This window comes from Eupeodes corollae, chromosome 1, assembly GCF_945859685.1.
Source record: "Eupeodes corollae chromosome 1, idEupCoro1.1, whole genome shotgun sequence".
Taxonomy (NCBI): domain Eukaryota; kingdom Metazoa; phylum Arthropoda; class Insecta; order Diptera; family Syrphidae; genus Eupeodes; species Eupeodes corollae.
This window is the reverse complement of record NC_079147.1, coordinates 204623304-204649858: the sequence shown is the minus strand read 5'-3', so window position 1 is coordinate 204649858 and position 26555 is coordinate 204623304. Positions and strand designations below refer to the sequence as shown.

Sequence of the window (26555 nt, the reverse complement as noted above, 5' to 3'; positions counted from 1 at the left end):
AACATTTTACAAAGAGCAAGATCCACGATGGCCGAGAATTAAGTAACACGTAGTTTTATATAGATTTTGTTTGGTTGTCTTGGATTTTGTGCATTTGTCGAATATCTACCTAGATTTTTCAACTTTGGTAGCTATCATTGGTTTTCAACCATCATCACCTCCATTGAATTGAAATGTATTGTTTTAGAGATAAAGATTAATACAAAAACTAAAACTTTTCTTCCAAACTATTATTATTTTTTCAATGGCGAACGCATTTTCAATTAAGGACCTGCTGATTTCGCTTGAGTGGTTTCATTCTTATGATTTCCAACTGTCAATTTTCAATGATCAATCAGAAAATGATTTCAGTGATTAGTTTCAATGGTAGGTGTAATACTGGCTTCTAAAAGGACCATACAAGTCTCTTTCGTTATTTGCTGATGATCTGTAAGTGAATTTCAAATAAGAACGACCTAGTTTTGTCTTTATCAACTTACCTACTGTATTAGTCTTAACTACAATTTAATTTAAAAGACTGTAAAGTAATTAAAGTTTTGAATGAAAACTGACAAAAAACTTTTCATATTGAAACAATTCGTTGATACAAAAGTAAAACACAATTCCACTATTGTTTATTTTTGGATATTGAATGCATGCACGTTCCATTCTATTTTACAATTGAAATTTGCATATAAATACATACATACATATATGAAGTAAAAGTGCAGGAAGTGCATCTCCAGTGCATTATCATCATCACCATCATCACAGTCATAATCACTGTTGTTACATCTGAATAAGAATGAATGCATTCAAAGATGTGCCAAGAAAACAAAAACAAAGAAACTTTATTCTATACTTCGCGGATTAAGTGCCTTAATTCTTTCAAAGAAAAAGTATATATACATATGTAGATAGGTACATGGGTATTAGTCTTATTTTGTTTTTGTAGGTATTAAAAAAAAACTGAAGATGAATGCATACACGAGTATGGATGGATAGATAGGAAGAGTAAAGAAGATTCCGGAACCGAATGCATCTTTGCACCTCCATGTTTGAATACCTGCATTTTAAGTCTAGTGGTTGGCTTTTTTCTTCTTTGAATTACATAACCTCATCTTTCTTTGGTTCATAGTCACGCAGGCTTTTGTTTGCTTCATTTGTCTGTCGTGTTTTTTTCCTGCAAATATCAGAGTACAAATTCCAACTTCTTACAAATGTCACGTTAATAACTTCAAGTTTGAAGAAAAATTGACAAACTGTGATATTCACGTAGACATATCCCAGAAATATAACTTTGTCTAGACGTAGGAACATAACTTAGTTGTCTGAATATGCGAGAAAAGAATATGCACTATTTTCCAAGTGCAATGATCATTTAAGAAAATAAGCTTAAAACTGCTTCTGATGTTGATTATTTTCATTCAAAAATACACACTTGTCATTTCCCTACTGTTAACTGGGCTCGAGCACTAGACTACAAGTAAAATACATTTTCCCATGCAAATTACAATCCCGTCTTTACACATAAATAGATTTGCTTTAATTTCTCGAGTACTCGAGTATATGTCCCTTAGTCACACTCTAAATAAATGTGAGTGCAATCATCCGACACGACAACAACAACCGACACCAAGTCTGTCTCTTGGTGATCAGGGCTGGTTTGATCTGGTCTGGTCTCATGGGATAATGATCTTCTTCCATCGTCACCAAGGAAAAGGAAAGAGAACCAACATCAAGAAACTCACTATATTACAAAACCAAAGCCGCATAGCACTTTTTTGATTTCAGTAACGGAATACTTATATTTCTCGGGATAATTTACAAAGAAAACCTAGTTTTCTGTAAAAACAAAAAAAAACATTAACATTTTTTTCTGTCATTTCCAATGGAATGGGAAAACCACATCATAGAATACTGTTTGAAAAAGTACCTACAAAAAAAGCATGTCTAGCTATATGAAGCCCACAAAACCTAGTCTTGACACATATACTTGTATATATATAAGTACATACTTGAAGTGAGTACCACTATATTCATTAGTTTCTTGTGAAACGCAACAAGAGCAAAGAGCCGGAATTAAAATGAGAATACTTTTCTTTGCATTGTTATGTTATATACAATCTACAAACTCGTATGCAATAATATTGTAAGTACGAGGAGGTATATTACTCCCATCTTATAATGCCTCCCATCTATCAGTTTCAAGTCCTAAGTGAGACAACGGTCAATGACACACAATATCTCAATTGACATAGGTTTGGAGTAACTTAAAAAACACTGAGAGAAAAATAAATAAACTTAAAAACGAAGTTGATCTTAAAAAAATAAAATGAATAGGCACAAATTAATTAACTAACTAGTTTTTAACTTTATATCGCAGTGTTTAAGCATTCTAAACTATAAAGCTATACAAAAAATAATAAAGAAAGAGGATGGGATGCGACCCACACTGATAAATTTCAATCCCGTGTTAACGAGATTTTTAGTCGAGACCCAATTTTTACCAATTTTATTAGCATTTCTTAAAAGTTTTTATTTTGGATGAATGAAATTAACTTCAAGTCAAAATCTTTGAGTCTAAAATCTTTTTCTACCAACTTTTAGTAATGTATTTTTGGTTTTTACTTTTTGTAAAAAAACTGTCAATTCAATTTTTCTCAAAATTTAACTGAATGTTGAAAACAATATTTTTAATAAGATTAAATTAGTTTGAAGCGAATATCTCAAATTTTAGAATTTTTTAAGTAATGTTTTTTTTAGGTTTTTATTTAAAAAAAAAACTGCCAATTCGATTTTTTCTCAAAAGTCTTACCAGATGTCAAACACGTTATTCTTCGTTGCATACAATTATTTTGAAGCTAAAATAATTTTATCTACGTAAAATATTTCAGTCGACAATTATTACCCAACATTTTAACCTTTTTTTTTTAATTGCTGTGTGCTATGAATGGTTTATATTACAGTATTAAAAAATGCAGTGTTGTTACATTTTTTAAGATACTAGATATATTAAGTTTCAATTACAAAATTGATAATCATCCATTACAAAAGGTTTACAAGACAAAAAGATCTTGGAGTTATCTTTGATTATAAAATGAGTTTTTCGCTTCATATTGACCACGTTATTTCTAGAGCTAACGCGATGTTGGGTTCTATATCTAGAAGTTCTAAGTCTTTTGAAGATCCATATACTCTAAAAACCCTTTATTTATCCCTTGTCAGACCTTTGCTGGAGTATTGTTGCATTATATGGAATCCCTTTACTTAATCAAGTATCCTAAGGATTGAAAAAGTTCAGAAAATATTTACCAAATTCGCCTTACCTCTTATGAGGCCAGGTGTAAACCTTTAGTGCAGAAAAGAAAGCTATATTCAATACTCTTTGCTTTCGATGTTTTGAATTCTAACATAGATTGTTCTACTTTGCTATCAATGTTTAATATTTACGTACCTTCTCGTAGTTTGCGACCTAGAGATAGAAATTTTTTACATGTTCCTTTTCATAGTACAAATTATGCCAAACACAACCCAATTACTGATTCCTGTATTGCTTTTAATGAGTTTGATTTTTTAATTGATTTTAATAATTGTAGGTTAGATATTAAGAGAAATTTATTAAACTAATTATAAACTGTATTATTTTTAGTTAATTATATTGAAATCATATGTTATAAATTCTTACTATTACTTTATTTAAATGTAGTCTCTATAAAGTCATGTTACTGGAAAGACGAAAATATATAAAAAATTAAACAAAAAAAATCGGCACAACAAGTAATTACTTTGAAAATCGCATTCATAAAAAAGAATTAATTGCAAAAAAAATGGCGACATTTTGGTTTCTTATTTTGAACAAAATGCTCTGCTTTTACAACATCATTTAAAAAATTAAAGAAGGACATTCGACCCACTCTGATAAATTTCTATTTGTGTTTCGCTTTCGATATTTCTAAAAGTATAACAAAATATTTATTTTAAAGCAGTTTAATAGTTCTTTATCTTTTTTAAACTATACGTGGACCATTTGACGTTTGACATTTTATGATAAAAATGTAAAAAAAAATGTTTTTTTGAAAATAAGATGTTTTTCAGCTTGTAAATCAACAATCACGAAAGCTGTATTGGGTTGAATTTATGGTGCATGCACCAAGTAACTATTAACAACAAAAAGCAACACCATTTTAACCCCTCGATTCAAAAGACTACGACATCAAACAATATAGAATTTTTGGACAAATTGGCATTCGGTCGACAGCTTTAACAAAAACAAAAAAGAATGTGATACATAGTGTTGGAGTACAATGCAACGAAATTTGAACTGGGGACTTCTCCATTTGAAAAAAGGCTTACAAATTGACTAGATCAGGTTCAAAAACCGTCATTAGTTAGAAGATTTGTTTCAAGTGTTTTAAATTAGGAACATTTCAACAAAACTTTATAGAAATGTTAGTTCTTATTTTCATGTTCAGGTTTTATTGAAGATCTACCTGGTCAGTGGACATATGTATTGTATATGTCTCTATCGGATCGAAAGAGTTACCTAGAGTCGGCTTTATTGCTTTAATGAGAGCTATTTAAAATTCATATAGGGGCCACTTTGTGTAAGATAAACAAAATTTGGGAATCTATATATTTTTTGCTTGGTTCCATAGATTTTTAGTCGAAACCCAAGTTTTACCAATTTTAGTAGCATTTTTTTTAAGTTTTTATTTCTTATAAAAAAAAGTAAGTAAAAGTAAAGTAATTTTAAAAGAAAATTATGTTAACAACAATGTTTTGCACATAATAAAATAATTTTCGAGATGTTCGAGCCAAAAATTAGTTTTTACCAATTTTGTGTATCATATTTTTTAAACTGAAGATTGGATATTTCTCGATTTTTTAACAAATGTTAGAAACAAAATTAGTTTAAAAGCAAGATTTTTAGTTGTTGCCAAATATTCGAGTCGAAAAACAATTTTAAGCCACTTAAGTAGTATTTTTTAAAGTTTAATTTTTTGTAAAAAAAAAACTTTTAATTAGGTTTTTCGAAAATTTTACCAATTGTCAAAAACGTTATATATCATTTTTTGTTTGCTGAACATTGGAGTGACAAACATTTTTTTTAATTTGATGAACAATTTTTTTTCGAATGTATATTAATTTGGGATCACGTTACAATGTTTAATTTAAAGTTTATATTTCTTGTACCTCAAATAATGACTTTTTTTAATAAATATTTTTTTTTTTAAATACAAATTCGTGCCATAAATTCTGTTACAAAACTTAAAGACCTTGTTGGCCAACACATTCATTTGATGTAAATTGGTTATCTTTTTTTTCTAAATATTTACATTAGTAAAAAAGAATAAATGTAAAATTGGTTTCAGTTAAAGTTAAAGTGAGGCGCTAAAGAAAATAGATTGGTAATAATTGCCTACCATAGTAAAGAAATGAGTTCTGACGAAATTTTCTCGTTTTAAAAACCACTGGGAACCCCAATATTTTTCCGGAATTGAGTTCTTCTCCAGTTTTTTATATATTCAAGAGAAGATGACTAGCCCCAAGAGTAATTTTTAATTTATGCGACATGATCATATTAAATTAAAACTATAAGTATAAGGATCAAAATTAATTATCACCACCCTTCTGTAATGATTTGATTGAAAGTCTCACTTCGCATAACGCAAGTGTTGGAAACAAATTTGAAAACGGTTCATAAGTTATGCTATATAGATGTAGTAGAGGGTTTGGTAACGCGCCACTATAGTTTGATGGCCACAACGTTTACGGGCTTTCATTGAAGCTAAGGTCAGTCATTTCGAGTAAAACTATTTTCTTCATTGAACTTATATTATGACCAAATAAATGCAACAACAAGGAATAGAAAATATCGTATAATTCTTATCTTATGCTATTTTATTTATTATTTAAAAGTTAGTTTGATGAGTTTGTTATCTTCAGAAGTACGAGAGTCGAATTACCGCTCGATTTAACTTCTATAGACTATTTCTTTGGAGGTCTGGGGCGTTAAGTTATTGGTTTATGCTAGCCAGCCAACGATTTTGGAAAAGCCCAGAGCCAATATTGAACATCAAATAGCAGCCGTTTCAAGCAAGCGACGACTATTGCAAACGTGCAAACGTACTTCAAGCCGATAATACATTTTTGGAATATCTCTAATGGTTTGCGTTTTATGTTTAACAAAAGGTTTCAAGTCTTTTTTGGTACACCCTTCTGGCCTTCTATCTGACTTTATTGCATTCAGACGCTTTGAACATGTAATTTTGAAATAGCATCATAATAACGAAAACTAAAAATAATGGTTTCAATTTTTATAAAATTATTCCCAATTTTTGAGAATTTTCATTTTGTAAAAGTTCCAAAAAGTGTTGTGAAAAATCTTAAATTTCCCAAAAAAAAATAGTTCTGCGTCTGAACGAGAAATTATGAAAAAAATTACCCTCAAAACGTTGCATCTAAATACTTCTAATCATTGCCGAACTGTCAATTTAAAAAAAAAAACTAAATCTGTGAAATGGGCCTGTTAATTTGAAATACCATAAATTCAGAACCTTTTCGCCAATTATTTATAGTGAAAGCCAAAGTAAATTGTATCATAAACGATAAATGAAAATCAACTTATTTTCAAAATAAAAATGTCGCTCATGATGAAACTATCACTTAAATATTTTACTAACTGGTTAAAAATTAAATGTTTATTCGTTAATTTATTTAACGTGAAATAATTTCCTATTCAGTGGAGTGAGCGTTCATTTTTTCTTTAAGTGTATAAGTTATATTATATTCAAGAGATGATGTTTGTTTTAGGTTTCAAGCGTTTGTCTCTTCATATTTCATTCACATAGTCGTAAATGTAATTTACGTAGGCCGTTGAAGCTATAAGCACATGTCATATACTCTACAACTCAAAATGCTCATGAGCTCCATCAGAGGTATATTTACATTCTGGCTTTGTTTTTTCATGGCTTTTAAGTTTTATGTTTTTCGTAACAACTTACTACCGTACTACCGTAAAACAAAAACTAATCGACACATAACATTTTTTAAAGGTATGTAGGTACAAGCCGCTTTGTGGGTGATGCGGCTATACGGTAGTATTGTATGGTGTAAGCTCTGTTCACACTGTGAGAGTAGTAGCAGGGTTGCCCTGTTGGCCCAGTAATTAAATTGGTCGACCGATTGCTGAATTCTAAAGTGGTTTTCTTTTCTATTTCATTTTCTTTTGTTGTTTATTTTTTGTTTTTATAATTTATTTCTTGTTCGAGGTGTCATGGTTGGAAGATAGTTTATTGTATTAAGACAGGTGCGGGTTTGTGACTTTTGTGTTAAGTCATGTTGTTTTATACCTACATTAGAATAGAAGATAGACAAACAGACCGTAGAGTAGATTTTTACATAAGAAAGCTCTATGCAACTTCTTTAATTTATTTGAGCATTGTTCCTAGAAATGTTTGATGAAAATCGAAGTTTCACCAAATTGAAAATTTGAAACAACATAAATGTTAGTGGGTGGTCGATTTGTATAGAATTCTGTGTAGAGCTTAAGTGCATTAAATGATTGTTTGGTTGGGTTATTTATCTTTCTTCAAAGTGAGAAAATGAATGTTAGGATAGGTGAGACGTTTGATCAGAAGGTAGATAAATATTAAATTAATGAATTATACACATAAAGCGATTGATGTAAACTTATTATTTTTTAATGTCCCAAAGTATTTTGCTGCACGATATAAATAAATTAGACAACTGATTCAAGAATACTTCAAAAACTTTTTTAATCTAAGAGATTGTGAGCGTAAAAGGATATATATTTAAAATTAATTTACGAGCTAGTTTCCTGGGATTTTTTGGTTTGTTAGATTTGTCAGGTTTTTCCTTGTTATTTTCATCTATATACTATCTTATATGTTCTTCCACCATTATCCTTGCAAGCTTAAAAGTCAAGTATGCATACAACATTTTACAGCATTTATAAATAAAAAAAAAATATAAATAAATTTGGGACATAGTTCGTGAATTATTAGGCTCTATAAGCGACTAACAACTCCGAGCGAACAATGTTGGTGATTTGAAAGCTCTACAACTTTCATGCCTAATTCGAACGACTAATTTGAGAAATCATTTTTAGTTACAATTATTACTCTTGAAGGATTTTTCAATTTCCCAGTAGTGAACAAATGGTTGTAGTAAGCACAGACAGGTTTTGAATCGAAGCTTCTGGCATCAATCGTTCGACCTATAACCATCCTTTAAAAATGAAATTATTGTAACTAAAACCTGTTGAATGCAAGGATGGATTGGAAAGAATGTAACTAAATTATTGGCTTGTTATTATGCATTTATTTGAATGGCTGTGATAATCTTGTTCTCGAAAGGTTTCTATTTAATTTTTTTTGAAGAAATAATCCTCAATAAATACACTACATTTCACTGCTTTTTAAACTGCGTCAAACGTACTCCCTTTTAAAACTTAAAAATTTTCAAAAATAGATGAAAGATCTCGTTACATTCGGTATTGGTTTCCTCTTCTCTTAATATGTACTTATACATTCAGCGATGTCAACTTCATTTAACCTGTCCTCCATTTAGATTTATTTCAATTTTTAATTTTATATGATATCTATTTGAGCTTTTGAGACAAACAAAAAATTCAATTATCAATTTTTCATTCTCTTCTGAAAATGTGGGGAAAGGGTCGAATTCGAATGGCGTAGCTTAGCAGTTATTGAACAACTTCAACGTCTTCACTACACGACAGACATTTTTAATAATATTTAAGATAAACCTTTCCATTCCATTCAATTAAAAATCCATTCAATTAAAATATAAACTTTTAATGTCTTATAGTCGTATAAAGTGACGTTGAGTGAAAGTTTTAATTCGTATCAAACTATCATTGACGCATCTAGATTTCATCTTGAAGTATTATATCTTCACACTTGTGTATTTATAATGAAGCAATATATTTTTATTGATTCCGAAAATTTGCATTTTTACTCACGCTAAGCTATTTGAGGAAAGAAAAAGAAAACATAGCAAACAAAATACCACCCACTCAGAAATAAAATTCCACCTTCTAGTTTCCACTCTAGTGGATAAATAATTAATTTCAACTGCTATTTTTTCTTCTTCTAAACAAAATACATGCCCATACATATACGAGTACTTGACTTCTTAAAGATACAATTAGTAGTATTCTTTACAAGTTGCTTTACCAATTCCCCCCCTTTCTCTCCCCAAAATAGGGTAATAGTATGGTTGGCGGTTGCTCCTTGATTAATGGACTGTCAATTTAAAAATGCACCAACTCTTACATCGTAATCATAAATTATAAAGAGAAGACGCTTAAAACACTTAAAGCACTAACCATTCTAAAAACGTAGGAAACAAGACATTTTTTCGCCTTGTTTAGCACAGAATTTAGTGATCGCTGTGATCTAAAAACAATAAAAGAAATAAAACAAAGAATGAATTTGGAAAAAAAGAATTAAACAAAATAAAAAAACGATCAGAAACACTAACACTAACAGAACATCACCAAACATTTTATCTGTATTTCTTTTTCTTTGCTCGTTCTATATTTCTAGGTCAGAAAAACACTCAAGATTCGTGGTCGCCACAAAGATAGAGTAGAGAAACGAGCCGGCCTTACAGCCGCCGATATTACTGCAGACTTCTTTGCACACCTGGAAGTCGGCGATCGATCTGGTTCTTCGTTAGGAGTTCTAACTGGTGATGGTGTTGGTGGTGTTGGTAATGTCGAATTAGATCGTGGTAATGAGGAAATCGTTGCTTCTCCAATAACAATTATCGATCGACCGCCACTATCAACAAATAATAATAATGGTGGCGGACCAAGTAGATCAGCAACATCATCGTTTATAAGTCAAAGTCAGTCGGCTGATGGTTCGGATTCATCAGCAATACATTCCACTATGAATAGCATTAAGGTGAGTTCTTATATACGAATGCTCATACGTACATACATACATACATTACATACATATATATTGATTCCAAAGAAAATGAGGTTTTGAATTATTTTGCACGTTATCCCATCATAATTATAGTACGAGACACGAGAAGTAATCACAGAGAAAATAGGAATTATTTTTCGATTATTCTATTCATCTATCCGTTCTTAGATCATGTGAAAAATGTTTGTAAAGTCGTAGGAAATTCTCGTTCGCTTTACTATTTTATAAAATAAGATTTGAAATTTTGAAGGAGAAATATGCGAACTAGAGTGAGTTATACAAATTTAAAAACTCACTTAAGTTTTCAAATTTTTAAATTTGTTGCTAATGTTTTCCTTGGCCTATTAACTGCTTTTAGTTTTATTAATTGCTTAAATTGAAATTGTCTGCTTTTTGTATGTTAACTACGTTTATTTGGAGGAGGTTTTGCCTAGGTTGATCGTTTCATATGCTTTCTAATTTCATTCTATTCAGTTTATTAGATCATACAGTAATATTAAATAGTAATTAAATATTATGACTGCATTATATTTTCTAGTACAAAAGTAAGAACATACGTATGTACAGAAAGTATTTCGATCGAAGCAATACATTAATACTATAAAATACGTTCGCTTGCAGCTTTCTTAGACTTTAAATGCTTTTGATTCTTTTTTGATGTTTAAGTTTTTATTTCATACAAAGTAATTCTAACAAACTTTATCATTATTCTCTTTAAGTACTTAAACAAAAAAGAAGCTAAATAATTCTACGCCTGAAAGTTGGAATATAATTTTTGGATGCCTCTGTATTGACATACATTTTATTTTTACCTCTACATATTAATTGATATCACATATTTATTTACATATATGTATTAGCATTCGCTACTTTAAAATTAAATTACCTTTACAATATAATTGATAAAATACTTTAAATCATTCGTCAAAATATGATTACCTACTAAAAATTTAATTGAAATCGCGCTCCACAGCTGTGCAGTTGGTTGGAAACTTATTTTTTGTAAGTAAAATTACACTCTGGCATCGAAGAGCTTTTGATTGCGATATAAAGGGTGATTTTTTTGAGGTTAGGATTTTCATGCATTAGTATTTAACAGATCACGCTGGATTTTAGACATGGTGTCAAAGAGAAAGATGCTCAGTATGCTTTGACATTTCATCATGAATAGACTTACTAACGAGCAACGCTTGCAAATCATTGAATTTTATTACCAAAATCAGTGTTCGGTTCGAAATGTGTTTCGCGCTTTACGTCCGATTTATGGTCTACATAATCGACCAAGTGAGCAAACAATTAATGCGATTGTGACCAAGTTTCGCACTCAGTTTACTTTATTGGACATTAAACCAACCACACGAATGCGTACAGTGCGTACAGAAGAGAATATTGCGTCTGTTTCTGAGAGTGTTGCTGAAGACCGTGAAATGTTGATTCGTCGCCGTTCGCAGCAATTGGGTTTGTGTTATTCGACCACATAAAAGATGTTACGCAAAGATCTTGGTGTAAAACCGTATAAAATACAGCTCGTGCAAGAACTGAAGCCGAACGATCTGCCACAACGTCGAATTTTCAGTGAATGGGCCCTAGAAAAGTTGGCAGAAAATCCGCTTTTTTATCGACAAATTTTGTTCAGCGATGAGGCTCATTTCTGGTTGGATGGCTACGTAAATAAGCAAAATTGCCGCATTTGGAGTGAAGAGCAACCAGAAGCCGTTCAAGAACTGCCCATGCATCCCGAAAAATGCACTGTTTGGTGTGGTTTGTACGCTGGTGGAATCATTGGACCGTATTTTTTCAAAGATGCTGTTGGACGCAACGTTACGGTGAATGGCGATCGCTATCGTTCTATGCTAACAAACTTTTTGTTGCCAAAAATGGAAGAACTGAACTTGGTTGACATGTGGTTTCAACAAGATGGCGCTACATGCCACACAGCTCGCCATTCTATGGCCATTTTGAGGGAAAACTTCGGAGAACAATTCATCTCAAGGAATGGACCGGTAAGTTGGCCACCAAGATCATGCGATTTGACGCCTTTAGACTATTTTTTGTGGGGCTACGTCAAGTCTAAAGTCTACACAAATAAGCCAGCAACTATTGCAGCTTTGGAAGACAACATTTCCGAAGAAATTCGGGCTATTCCGGCCGAAATGCTCGAAAAAGTTACCCAAAATTGGACTTTCCGAATGGACCACCTAAGACGCAGCCGCGGTCAACATTTAAATGAAATTATCTTCAAAAAGTAAATGTCATGGACCAATCTAACGTTTCAAATAAAGAATCGATGAGATTTTGCAAATTGTATGCGTTTTTTTTTTAAAGTTCTCAAGCTCTTAAAAAATCACCGTTTATTTTACTTGGATACTTTTGTTATCCAAAGATTTGCTTAAAAACTCCGCGACTTCAATTGCTTGTGTCTGGAGTTTGCGATCACCTACACTTTTGTCATGTACATATTCGAACTATTTTGGCGACCTCTGCAGGGAAAAATCTGGCACCTACACGTCTGTTAATTTGAGATGAGCGAGTCGCGAGTCGTCAAGATGCAAATGCATTTAAAGTGAAACATTGCACTTGTGATGCACTTTTTCTCAGAAACACGGCCACTACGTGCCGGCAGACTAATGTTTCTGTTATCACTTTCACTAAGACTACCTACAACTTTAATATCAAATGGTTTCCTTTCACGCGAAAAACTAACACTCAGCTCTCGCTCTAATGCCATTTTTTTTTTCTATAAATTGACGAATTTACTTAAAAAAATCTGGTTAACTTTGCCGAAAATTAGTAACCACATCATCATAGTTTTGTCAAATTTTGTTTGATTCTCATTAGTGTCCCAATTTCAATTATGGGTAACCTTGATGGCAATATGAACCATCAATAAAACTTTAACCGCGACTCCTTCAAGTAAAATTGATAAGGAACATTGTTTGAGCAAATTTTATTATTCGTGTGTTTGTTTTAATTAAAGGATTTCGATTTTTTACTAGTTCTACAAATTATTTAGCTCAGCATCAAATCGATCGTTGGTTTATTTACGTAATTTATTAAGTTTTAGCTTTTATGAATTGTTATCTTGCAAAAAGTAAGAGTCAGCGATGCTACATTGCTGCAAAAGCAGTAAATCTACTGTACATTTCGCAAAATCTACTGCCACTTAATTCAATTTACTGCACTTTTTTATGTTTAATAAACCTTCTCTTGGACAGCTATCTAAAAACATAAATACAAATAACCGCTATAAAAACCGTCCAACCAGGCCAATTCATTGTATACTTGATATGATATATTAAATTAGTTGGACGTTTTCATTAACGCAACAAATCTCTGTGTTCCCTTTTTCTGCGAAACTACAGGATTCTGAGAGTTTATTTAAATTAGTATATTTATTGTGTGACACTGGCAATTCCTCATTTTACAAGAATTGTTATTATAAACAAAATAAAATATCTATTTTAATCAGAGTACACTCAAATGACATAATATCTTCTTGAACAACACATTTTTAATCTCTACATGGATTTATAAAGCTTTCAATTCGTATTTTAGGATAGAATTTCATGAATAAATAAAGTAAATTCACTGAACTAGGAACTGATAAATTAAAAAGAAGTGTTTTACATTTTTATGTAGACATTAGTAACCGAATAAACAACGCTTTGATTTTAATGATACAGAACTTAAAATGCTGAAATACCTACATAATGTACAAAGATGCTAGATTACTTATCGGTGGTGCTATTCCATTAATATATCCCCTTTTAGAATCCTTTCCCTTTGCTGATTGCTGCACGGGGCTAATGTTTTTTTTTATTTTAAGCCAAGTTAAAATTAAATAACGAAACAAATATAGATAAACACTCTGAATAATGTCAGAATGTCCTGAGCTTTTATGGCTGAAACACATACACGCTTAAGCTTCGGCTTCGTCTCCGTTACGTTAGGCCTGCTTCGAGGTTGCTTTGAATGACATTTCTATTATTTCATCCCTCCAAAGAGCAAATATTTTGTTTGTTGACATTTTTTTACTGCTGATGAGCTGTCAGACAAAGCAAATGTTCAGAAAATTGAACTAGAGCTTCCGTTTGGAGTCACATTACATTCTTTTCCTTACGATTGTCAAACAAAACGTGAGGTCGAAGCTACATTGTGATAGCATGCATTGAATTCCTATGGCTGAACTCGTAAACGTCAGGCGAAGCCGAAGCTGAAGCGTGTATGTGATTCAGCCATTAGAGTTTTCCAAAATGTAACTTTTACTGATGGAAAGTCTATGAAAAAAACGTTTAACCTTTCTATACCCGCGTGAAAAATAATACACGTATACCCGCGCACGGTCTCTCGGACCGAAACTAAAAAGCCCGTAGTTTCTCTTCTACTTCGAATATCTATATTATTTTTTTTTTAATCTATAGAATAACATATTAATAACGAAATAAAACAAGTCTTTATAAGTTTTTTTAAAATTTAATAAATAAATTAAATTGCTAAATTACACCGTTACTTAAATATTTGAGAAAAAGTAATTTTACGGTCTCACAGACCAATGCGCGGGTATAGGAAGGTTAAATATTAAGTAAGTATCCCAACATTAGGTTTTAATACCTATTTTAAAATAAATTACTTTAATATTTTTTGTTCGATAAAAATCTACTGCCAAAAGTTCCAATCTACTGTTGTTTTTTAATGTCCACTGCGCTCTTCCTTAAAGTTACACGCTGGTCATTGAAAAACACTACATCAACGTCAATGTCCAAATTTTCTATTCAAAGTTGTTGGGATCGGACACTATTTCAATTCCAATTATTTGCAACTTGTGCCAGCAAAGCTTGGCGCTTTCACGTCCACGCCATTGTACATTGTTGGCTCTCAACCCAAGTCTCATAGAAGAATCGTGATTTATTATTATTCATATTCTTTTAAACTTTAAAGTGTGAATAAAGCGCTATAAATTGCTACTGTCTGTTCAGACTTATACATATTTAGATCGTTTATGGCCCCGCTTGCGGCAGGGCACAACAAAAAATTATTTTTAGACTCATTAGAGTGCCCCTCTCCACGGAAATCTTTAGTAAAAGGCGAAAGATTTATTCGACATTGAAGAGAAGCCAGAGTAATTTTTCAACAGAGAAACTATTATGCCATATAAGTTTTTCTGCACAACCACACTGTGAATTATATGCAAAGAAATACAAAAAACTCTTAAGAAAATATATTTAGCTGTTTAGGTATACAATAATAACATAATAATACTTGTTGTTTTTATTTTTCAATATTATATTGAATCGAAATGTTTTTTGTGTGTTAGATGTATGTAGGTGTATAAGTGTTTATGCTATGCATATGTAGGTATATTTTTGTAAACAAATATTTTTTGTTTGATTGTTTTGAGAAATTAAATTTGTATATTTCTGTGAAAGTTGTTGTCTTAAATGATAACGTCGATCTTATCAATAAAAATGTTTTTTTTTTTAATTGCTCTTTACGTGCATAGGTATTTGTTATCATCTTAACAATAAAAAAGTATTGTTTTTCTGTGTAGGTATAAATCAATTTTTTGATTTGTAAATATGACATTATGTGTTTATATTTAGCAACCCATGTATCTAGGTATATACATATTAAGTAGGGGCCTTTAACTTCTTCATATGGCGTGGGCGTTTGGCATACCTAAAATTAGTTACTTTAAATTAACAGGAAATAGCTTCATAACATAGGTATAAGGTTCCTGCATTGATGTTTTGATTGTACATATTTATTTGATTTATAATGCTATTTTTTATTTTGATTTCTGGCATTCGTCTTGTCCAACTTATATCCTAATTTCCGGAAGCCATTAGCTCAAAAATATTTGTTTAGATACCTAAAAGTTTTTGTTTGGAAGCTTCAATTATATCGGCCACCATTTAAGAATGTATGTTTTCAGAACTAGTATATTTAGGTTTTAAGAACGAAGCAATCTGCCACAATCTGGTTTCCAAAAGTTGACTATGGCTAAAAGAGTGACTGTGTTTTTGGAGGAGAATAGTGTAGACGCATTGGTATGTTCAGAAAAACTCTTAACACTTAAATCCAATAGAAAATATTTAGGAGCTCGTAAAAAGGAAAATAAGAAGACAAAACATTACCAATATGCGGGCAGTAAAAGGACACCTTATTGCATTATAGCATACGATTTTTATTGATATGTATTCATACCTATGTAATAAACCCACTTTCTAAAAAAAATTATGAACTTATGCCCACTTTTTGCTGGATTTTGGAACATTATGAACACATTATAGTTAAAAACCGTGGGTCGCACCGGTTTAGTGTTATCTTTCTATTCTTGAGTTCTCAGCCCTCTCTTAAAAAAAAAAGTTCAATACAAATAAAGTTTTTTGTCCAATAAATAGGCACTTAGGTAAGTACTAAGTACTATATTGAAGCATTTTATTTACATAATGATAAATACCTACCTAACTTTAAACATAATAAGCTTCACACAATCATTACTAAATAGTAGCAATTTTAGCTTTTAAGTTTAAATTTATAAAGAAAAAAACCTGGTTAAGGTATGCACCTTACTTACGGTGACGCTACAATCCTGTGCGAACTTGCACCTCACCCAACAAACTATATCAGTCCCTAGTTGGATAACATTACTTTTCACTTGTTCATATCCGAAGTTCTTTGTCCTTAAAACGTTTGCGTGGGTAGTCAACAGAATATCCCTCCGTATCCAAGGCTTGTTGAATGTTGCTGCTCCGCAACAATTTTTTCTTTACTTGGTCAATAAGTTCAACCAGAAGGACCAGATCCTTGATTTTACTCCCAAGGGAAAAAGTCGGCATAACCGCTCCCCCATTGATTCCATGTTGGGAATTTGTCCGCTGCCGTTAATAGGCAATACCTGAGAAGAATAACGTTTTTTTTTAGATCAAGGTCATAAACTCCTATGGACAAACAAAATTAGATCTCCCGGATTTTCGGAAACGACTTTCTCTGTTCAAAGATAAAACTACTTGAGTAAACTAATGCAGTAAACGTGATTGTTTCCAATTTTCTCAAATACTAAAACATATTCTTAGATTTAGATTTTTGGCGTTTAATCCATAATTGACTCAAACAAAAACATTTTGTATTTAAATAATTTATTTGTCTGTTGTTTTTAACTTTGAGCCTTAAAACTAATTTTGTCTGATACTATGGAGTAAAGCAACATATAAAAAAACAGTAACTGAAAGATTGGATTTATGGCTTTGAGAAGTAGCTGTATTCTGAAAATTGTTACATCTACAGACACTAATTTAGGTTCAAATTGTAATTAATTTATTTGCCTTAAGAAGGTGATTGTACTAAACAAAATTCTCCTTCAGGGTTAAAATTACTAATACGCAAAATAATAGGGAATTTTAGCAGTTTTTTTCTGAATTTTTCTAATTCTGCGTTCTTCGCTCGAGGTCATAAATTTGGATTTATTAATGAGTCCAACATCATACACAAGTAACCAAAAAATCAAAACTGCCTGATGTATATAATTATTAATGCTTTTAGTTAAATACAAAAATTGACCAGCTTATTTTTTGACACAAGTTCAAATGACTTGACGTTTCTTGACTAAATATGCAGTCAACTTTACAATAAAACATTGATGTTTTAAGAAAGTAGTTAACGGGCCTTTGCTAAAATGTGTTAACCTATACCTTTTGGACCGCAAGCTGTCTTTAACCAGTTGCACTAGTGTAGCTCTTTGGTGTTCTTTGAGAAGTTCTAGATATTCTGAGTTTCAATTATACCTTTTTTGTTAACGAATAAAGTTGAATTTTTTGCTCCACTGATTCAGTATTCTCCCAACCCCAAATTAAATTTTGAGAAAAGTAAGTGGAAAATTAATTAAGAAACATTATTTCAATAATTCAATTCACAACAATTTAAAAACTCTTCTAAAACTGTATTTTTAATTATTCCTTCAGTTTTTCGATTTAATTTGTTTTCTTTTTTTGACGGACTATGACTTTGCTTAAATTTCCTCTGACAATTTCCATGAACCTTTACTGCACTACACTAGTCTACACTGGCGTGTTTCTGATTAAACAAACCTATATACACAATATAGGTTGGTAGCACTAAGCTTATCTAATATGCATTACCTATTTAATAATTTCAAGGCATTAAAATCAAATTGAATTCAACTGTGGATAGTCCTTAGTTTTTGAAAAACACACCAATATTTGCACATTGATAAGAAAGATAATGATTTGTGTCTGCCTAGATAAGTATGCTAGTAAGTATCTTGATGCTTGAAGCTTTACTTACTAGTTGCTTTTTTGTGGAATCTTCAACTAGGTATACCTATCTACCAAGCTTTGCAACGTAAAATAATATACCTACCGACTTTCGTTTTAGTTTATTAAAATGCCAGAAGTAGGTACGAGTATGAATGAAGTATTGTTGCAGTTTATTTTCTTAAGCTTCTAATATCTTGTTCGTCTTTTTGCTATTTGAGATGAAACGCTTTTTGCAAGTCTTTTTCATTTTCTTAAAACAAAACCATTAAAGCAAATTTCCTTGAATTTGGCTGACTACTAGAATTTGGTGAATGAAGTCGTACATAAATAATAATGTTTGAATGTTTGTAAGTACATAATGTTACCATGTATATATGTAACTCTTACTTGGTACAGTTATTTTCGTTTGTTTTGATTCTTGTTTCGTTTTTGGATTTGGTTTCGGGCTTGAAGAGTCTATCAGACGGACATAGTCTAGATGGCATTAAGATTATGTCATTATTATTAAAGGTGAGTTAGTCACGTTTTTCTTTTTATGTTTTATTTATTTATTTTTCTACACTCAGACTTGATTTTTTGTATATCGAGGTGCCTTGTATGGTTGTTTGGGTTAGTGGTGATTTTTTAGTTGTTGTTTGCTTTATTTTTACTCTTTACAAGTTGTATCTATACTGTAAATGTACATAGGTACATAGATAGGTATAAATTAAAAATGAGGTGGTGAATTCAACGGGTTAAACTGGATGTGGAATGTGGTCTGTTAAGAGTGTTGTTTTGGTTTTTTTATTTCTTGAGGGTTGACTATCGAAGTTGTGGAGAGAGGGTTTTCATTAATGGTTGTATTATATACGCCAATAAATGTATGTCTTAACGTACCTAGATACTTACCTACCTTACTTAAGCGAATATAAAAATGTGTTCCTAATACAAGTTTTTGATGTTGCAAATATTATTTCACTTTTTTGTATAACTTCAATTTTAATATTTTTATTATTAAGAAGTTGTTACACCATAGGGAGATATGAAAGGAAACTTGCAAGTAACATCACTTTTGTCTGTTCGTTAAGGGGCGGTACATATAAAAACAATGTTTTTAGCTCTAATAAAATAACAAAAATATGCCCGTAAATTTTTAAAAAGAAATTCGCATTTTTTAGCAATTCTAACACCGTTTAAGTGCTCCGCATAAACTATTACCCCTATTATCACTGTAGAGTCGAATGATTAACGTTTGAGTGTGTGAAATTAGAATACTGTTGACGAACCGAGAAACTTTGATTCGATTTAAATGTCATACACTTTTTGAAGTTAATTTTAAGTGAAAAAAGGGCGAACCTTGTATAAAAGAAATGTCAAAATAAATCAAGGTATGCACAAATGTACATTTCAATTCTTTTATAAAATGACATACATAAATGAATGCGTTTTTAGTCAGCTGTAAGAGAACTTACTGAAATCAGTTCGAAAAATTAGTCCTAGCAAGAAAATTTGATTCTTCAAAAAAATAGGTAGGTATATTGGGATTTACAGATGATCAGGGAGTTCCAAGACATTAGATTTGTCTAAAATATTCTTGCGCAGTCGAAGCATTCTTACTATTTTTCTGTAGTTTTCATTTTCTTCAAAAAACAAATATGTTTCTCATCATTTTGGTTTGTTTTCTATTTTTTTGTGTATGGTCTGAATGTAGAACTCGAATTATAAAATTCGTACCGTAGAATGTCGAATGAAAACATCTCCCTTCTGTGGTTTATTTAACTAGTATACACAAATGTTTATAATTTCAAACGGGTTTTTCTCAAAACTACTTTTGTGCATTGGTGGGACCGATTTTTAAAAAGTCCTTAACCGATTATGAAATTATTAATGAAATTTGGCAAACGTATTCTTTATAGTAGGCGAAGTATAAAAAACAGAGCCATTCCAAAACCACAATTTTTTATCTAAAATCCATCGAAAAAATAGGTTTAAAATCAAAATTATAGTTTACTTTTTGTTTTGTATTAAAACAGCATAAATTTAAATTACTGGTTAAGGTTCGCTGTAACAAAAGCTTAAAATCCTTCCTAACGATGTTTCTCGCCCTGAGGGTATCAGGAGATTAGTTATTATGGTGGCCATTTTGGTTCTGATACTTGTATTTTAAGATACATAATATGATGATTACTATACTTAAATAACCCTTTGAAAAATTGTCAAAATTTAAGCATTTACTACTTGTATCGCCCCACTTAAGTCAAATAAGATCTTGGTGACAGTATCCTATTCTAATCAGCTAAAATCCTTTGTATTTACCCCTTTAAAAATTAAATATGACTACAGTTTTGACCCAGCACAAATATTTTGTTTCTTCTTTTAATCAATCCTCCAATATTTGAATAAAACAGTAGTTTTGCATATTTCCTTAAGTGAATTGCATAATTAATTCAAATAATTAAAAAAAACTGAAGAATACGAATTGGATTTGGTTAATATTTAAAATTGATAGCACTTATAAACAATTTTGTTTAAAGGGAACAGATTTCCTATTGCAATTTTTAAGAATTGTTGTCTTTTACTAAGTTTTACTCTAATACTCTTTTTTGAGATTTAAAGCTAAAGGTTAATTTAGATCTTCTAAAAAATAGTCAAACAAGAGAACAGAAAAACGCAGCTACTGAATAAGAAGGAATGCATTAGTAAATTGATTTGCATGAAATTAAAATTCAATTAATGCTATCTTTATTTTCTTGTAAGCTTGCAAAATGTCCATCAAGCAATGATTGACGTTTATCCTTGTACATATAGAAACTATATGACAAGTAATGCATTCGTAAAAAAATTGAACTCGAGATTTGAATGTAACATGACATAATGATGGTAGAGTAGTTGTAAAAAGTGGTTCCCCCGATTCCGTCCGTCTGTTTGTCGGTCTGTCCTCGCTGTTGATTTTGCTCAAAAATCGAAAATTCGAATTTTCTTAAAAACAAATCGATAGATATTTATTAAATCTTCCCAAATTGTTGCCTTTATTCAATGCAAAAAAATTGTATTGCTCAAGGAAGGTACCTTCCATGGAACCGTTATTCTGTTTGAAGTTTTCTCAGGAACTAATAAATTGATTTCAATATATAATTTCTTAATAATATTTGATGATCAAAAATATCTGTGTTTGTTTTTTTGAATTTCTAAAAAAATATTTTTTTTCAAAATTCAATATCTCGAAAATGGGCTAACATTTTTAAACGAAATAACAATATCAAATGTATATTTGTAAGCATTACAAATACAAAACTGCATACCAAAATTATTTTTTTAAGAACAAATTAAAAAACCGTTCTAACAGTTTTGCAAAAAAAAACAATAAATCAAGGTTTTTTGAATAAATAAATGGCATTTAAATTTTTGAAGAGAAAACTTATTTTAAAGTAAAGTTTAAAATATAAAAATATATTATTAGTATTATTTTTAAACAGTCTTTGGATCCAGGAGGAAGTTCGTGCGCTTTATTTTTCTATGTACACGAATTTTCCTATTAAGATATTCACAACAGGCACTGCTGCAAAAGATTGGAGTGGAATCGGCTAAGGTGATTGTTGATTGTTGACAGTAAATATAATCGAATTTGATGCGGGGTGGAAAAAACGAATTTGATCCTTGTAAGGTAATGTTTATTCCAAATAGAGTTACCAGACGCTTACACATTTGGAACATTTTCTTAGTTAGCTATTTTTCGTTCAAAAAACACATGCCTGTGACCGACAAAGCTTACGAGATTTTAAAAAATCAAGAAAAGAAGGAATATTATTCAAACACAGCCAATTTGATACTTTTATTTAGATGTTTCATAAGAATCGTTTTAAAATTTCACCATGGCAACAATAAATGTTCACAATTTGAATCTAAAATTGTTCAATCGAATTGAATAGAGTTGAAACATCTTACACTACGGAATGAAAATGACAGTCAAATTTGATTATCAAAAATATGATTGTCAATTATCAGCTTAACCGGTTTCACACCTGACCTTAAATAAAATAAAAAAATTATTTTATATTTGAACTCAACCCTATTACAAGCAATTTTTAAGAATTGTTCTATTCTATTATGTTGGTTTCGGTTTATAATGTAGAAGTTTACCAACGAAATGTATACATAAGAGTCAAGACAAAAAGTAAACAATTGTAAAAACAAAACCGGACTTTAGGACAATCATGTTTGTTAACTTCGCACCTGCCCCAAATCCTAAATAGTAAACCTAAGCACAATGTTTTTGTAAATTTCGACTGTATTTGTAAATTTCTATACAATGCTTTAATATCCTCCAAAAATTATGTTGGAATTTCTTGTCGACTATATTTAACTTCTGCAAAAAGAAACTCAAAATGTAATCATTCATCTATCAAATATAATTAATTCATTGTACTGTATCGATCCATATTATTGTTCTTTGTACGATTTTGTAACATTCAAGGCTCATTATGAAAATATTTTAATCCAAGGTAATACTAGAATGAAAAGTGTGCCACATTTGAATGGAAATATAAATATGTAGCAAAGTAGAAGTACAATAATAAATCAATACGAAGAATGAATGTGCGTTTGAAGTAAAAATCTTCCACACAAAGTGAACGTTCATTCAAACGTAAACTATCCAAATCCAATTATGTACATAGTAAGATTATCGATGCTTAGATTTGAAAGAGCAAACACATTATGCCAATGTTATAACATAGTTTTTTTTATTTTTTCAGAGTCGTTTTCTACCTCCAGTTCCGCCAAAACCACCAAAACGTGGTATTCTCAAAGGATCTCGCGGCAGCATTCAAGAAGAACTCCCTCAAAACCCCTCGCCAGATTCACGACAATTGCTCATGCGGAATACTATACAAAATGAATCGATAGCATTTGATTCGATTGAACATCGCTCTGGGAATCCCGCCTACACTTCAGCTGAAAGTCTACGCAGCGATATCGGTCCCAGTACGGCAATTGGCCCCTCGAACTATTATTCCCACAACACTGCCGGATACAGTTTGTCGTCTCCTCGTTTGGGTACACAATCCCCATTGAGTAATCTGCATGTGATGACATCGCCATCACCAAGTGCCGAGAGCCTCACCGATACAACTAATTCTTCATTTGCCACACCTCCGTTCTCGCTAAGTCCGATCGGTGAATCGCAAGGCACCGAACGATGGTCTCGAGTGCACACCTTCGAAGACATCGACCTACCATTGCCACAAATTACACTAGTCAAACTACCGCCACCGCGAGAGTTTGTCATCAAACGGCAGAAGTCCCCACGAAATGATTTCGGCTTTAGTCTGCGCAAGGCAATGTGTCTGGACCGGAGTGAATGCTTGACGGCACCTGTTTTCAAGCCGGTAATATTTGCCGAACCTGGTGCTGGTGGTGGTGCTACAGGTTTACTGCCAGGCGACAGGCTGCTAAAAGTAAATGGTACTACTGTGAGTGAGTTGACACGAGAAACAATTATCGAGATGATTAGGAATAGTGGGGATCAAGTAACTGTTGAGGTGAGTTTATTCTTCGATATAAATTATTTGGTAATGTTTTATTCTGGTATTATTATTTATATTTTTTCTTCTTGCTTTAATGTACTCAATACAGGTGCAACCTGTTTCGGAGTTGGTTGAATTGAGTCGTCGATGCATGATAAGTCCAACCGAACCCGATGAAGTCGATCGTAAAGTTGTTAAAGTCGATTGCAATACCCTGAAGAGAAGTGCAAGCAAACGTTTTAAACAACAGGTGAGTTATTTTGCTTGTAAATGTTGTATAAAGATAGTAGATATTATGTTATATGACTTAATATATATATAAAAGTCTAAACGAGATTAAGATATGTAAGTGTTTGATCTTAAATCTTGTACGGTACAAAAATATAAAAATGAAATTTATCTGATAAAGCTCAGACAACAACCTATTTTTAACACACCTAAAAGTATGCAATATTTATTTGAATTCCAATGACAAAGCTTCTCAAAGAATTGTAATTATTTGAATTGACATCCGTTGAAACTTCAATAGTATGAAAAAGTTTCATTTCACTTTAACATTTGAAAAATGTGTTGTTGTTTTTATGTTTTGGGTTTTGACAACAAGCCTTAAACACCATCCAGATGATGAGTTCATCTGGTCAGATAAAAAAGAAATTCTCTAGTACTGTGTATGACTTAAATTAGTTTAGCAACTCCGTTTTGAATGTACAAACAAAATAATGTTTTTCATTCAATTATGTTTTGAATTCAATTATGGTTTCGTTAAGCATCTCAATAAAGTAAAGTTTTAAGTTAAAATCAATTAATAAAACAACAAAAATAGCGGAAACTATGTACATTCACAGTTAACTTAATGTTCAACAAGGTAATTTGTCGTCTGAAAGGCATCAATGTATCGAGTATGTTTATTATATGACTGTAGGTGGATTTAACTGAGGGTTTATATTTTTTAATTGAGAATTTTCTTTTAAGATAAAATGATTAATTGTTGTCATTGTTTTATGCAAATTATTTAAGAGTTTGTTGCACATGCAGACAATTTATTCAAATTAAATTGTCTACGTAAACGAATATAGGAATATCAAACGACACTATGTAGAAATCATTAGAATTCTAATTACTTAAGTTAGCAGGAAAAAAAAAGACTTTAATGTTTGTGTAATTAATTTTATTTATTCACTTTCTTAGTCAATATTATGTAATACCTTAGTTCTATTAAATTTTGCTTCAATAAATGCGTCATAATCATGACCATACTAATCTCGAAGAGGATTTAATTAAATAAATTCATTAAGTTCTTTGCACAACCAGAAGTATTTCAATAATACTATTGTAGAGCTGATGTAGTGTAATGGAGATTGGGAGATATTCCTTCTCACGTTTAAAAAAAGGGACTGCTTTTCTGCACGATGTAGTAGATTTGGAATATTGTAAAGAGGTCTTGGTTTGGAATACATGTTTCCAACATCATAAAATATAGTCGTTTGTCATTTGCAATTTTTCCAATTCATGGTTCTTCTCTTTAACCAACAGTCCAACCAAAATGTCGATTCATAAGCTCTTCTGATAAGCCTACGTTCAAATATTATCAAGTTTTGAATCCTTTATCTTTGTGATTTCCCGAACCTACCCCAGATCATGACATCGAATTGGTGTCAATAACAATAAACAACATTAAGACCGAACAATCAATCAAAAGGCATCGAATAAATTGACGTTAAATTTATAACTTACAAGCAAATTACTACAAATATCACATCCTTTTTGGAACAAAGCCATATTTACTGTGTGTACTAATGCTATTGGGAAGCCGACCGATACGATACGATACGATACCACCCAACCAGTCTGTTCACAATTCGCTTGTCATAAAACAATATTGTGCACGATGCAAATTTATATCAAGTCAATCTTAATTAATATGCGTGTGTCCAATGGTGCTAGCGACCATACTAAATAACATGCAAGTTCATCATACAGTGCAGTCGCATTGAGTGAAAAATGAATTTTGGATTGGCGTATTATTACGACATAAAATGATTACGCTCTTTTTTTGCTATTAGTTAAACATTTATATTACGCCGCATCTAATTCCGCATGCGATGCAATGAGTCTTCAAACTCAATGAACCCAAACGTGATGTCTATTTTCTTTTTGTAATGTCTTTAAATTAGTTCAAATGTACACGGGACGGGACGGGACAACAGCCGATCTCTTGCTTTGCATATAAGATTAGAGGGTAGCAAGCGGGAATCTAGCTTGGGAGATGAATGTAAACAACCTATAATTATTATTATTTGTGTTTCCTAACAATGACTTTATTTGAGTTCTTGGTTTAATGCTTACTTCACCATACAAACGTGCATCGTCGTCGTCCGTCGGTAGCATCGACATCAACATCGCGTTGAAGTCGTAGCTGTACTTTTAGTTTAGTCGTAGTCCACCTCCAATCAAGTTAGACATGAAAGAAATACAAAAATGTAAACAGAACTGCAGTGTCCATCCACACCACTGTGGGTACTGTGTCTATCCCAGAAGGAGGGATAGATTGACAGACAGGAAGTTTAATCAAGCGTTTTGTGGGATTATGCGTGTGGCTGGTTTAGTTGTGGTGGAGGGCAATTGTGGGAAAACAATTCATGTAATAATTATCACCGCTATTCAAAACCAATGAACATTGCACGTAGCTAAACGTTGTCAATCCCTTCTTCCCAACCGACCCAATCTGACGCTACTTGATGTGACGAATGAACCAATATAATACACCACTTCACCGCGCTGTAGATGTATTGCATAGTTTTATTATAGTTGGG

At 31.5% G+C, this 26555-nt stretch overlaps 1 protein-coding gene, 1 long non-coding RNA gene and 1 other non-coding gene across 5 annotated transcripts in view; 1 reads left to right on the top strand and 2 right to left on the bottom strand.

Moving 5' to 3' along the window:
- LOC129939572 (unconventional myosin-XVIIIa) overlaps positions 1 to 26555 on the top strand; it is a 193546-nt gene that overhangs the window by 28181 nt on the left and 138810 nt on the right. For 2 of the 3 annotated variants that reach the window (XM_056047632.1, XM_056047633.1), the window contains exons 2-4: positions 9573 to 9935; positions 22972 to 23757; positions 23852 to 23992. In XM_056047632.1, the coding sequence (XP_055903607.1) occupies positions 9573 to 9935; positions 22972 to 23757; positions 23852 to 23992 (1290 nt within the window). The remainder of the gene's footprint in view (positions 1 to 9572; positions 9936 to 22971; positions 23758 to 23851; positions 23993 to 26555) is intronic. The other variant, XM_056047635.1, reaches the window with a different exon arrangement.
- On the bottom strand, positions 14964 to 15085 carry LOC129943612 (U5 spliceosomal RNA). Its single transcript, XR_008781324.1, has one exon. It is a non-coding gene; the product is annotated as a U5 spliceosomal RNA (small nuclear RNA).
- LOC129939573 (uncharacterized) lies at positions 24896 to 26349 on the bottom strand. The gene is made up of 2 exons (XR_008780553.1): positions 25477 to 26349; positions 24896 to 25368 (listed from the first exon to the last, which is right to left on the bottom strand). It is a non-coding gene; the product is annotated as an uncharacterized LOC129939573 (long non-coding RNA).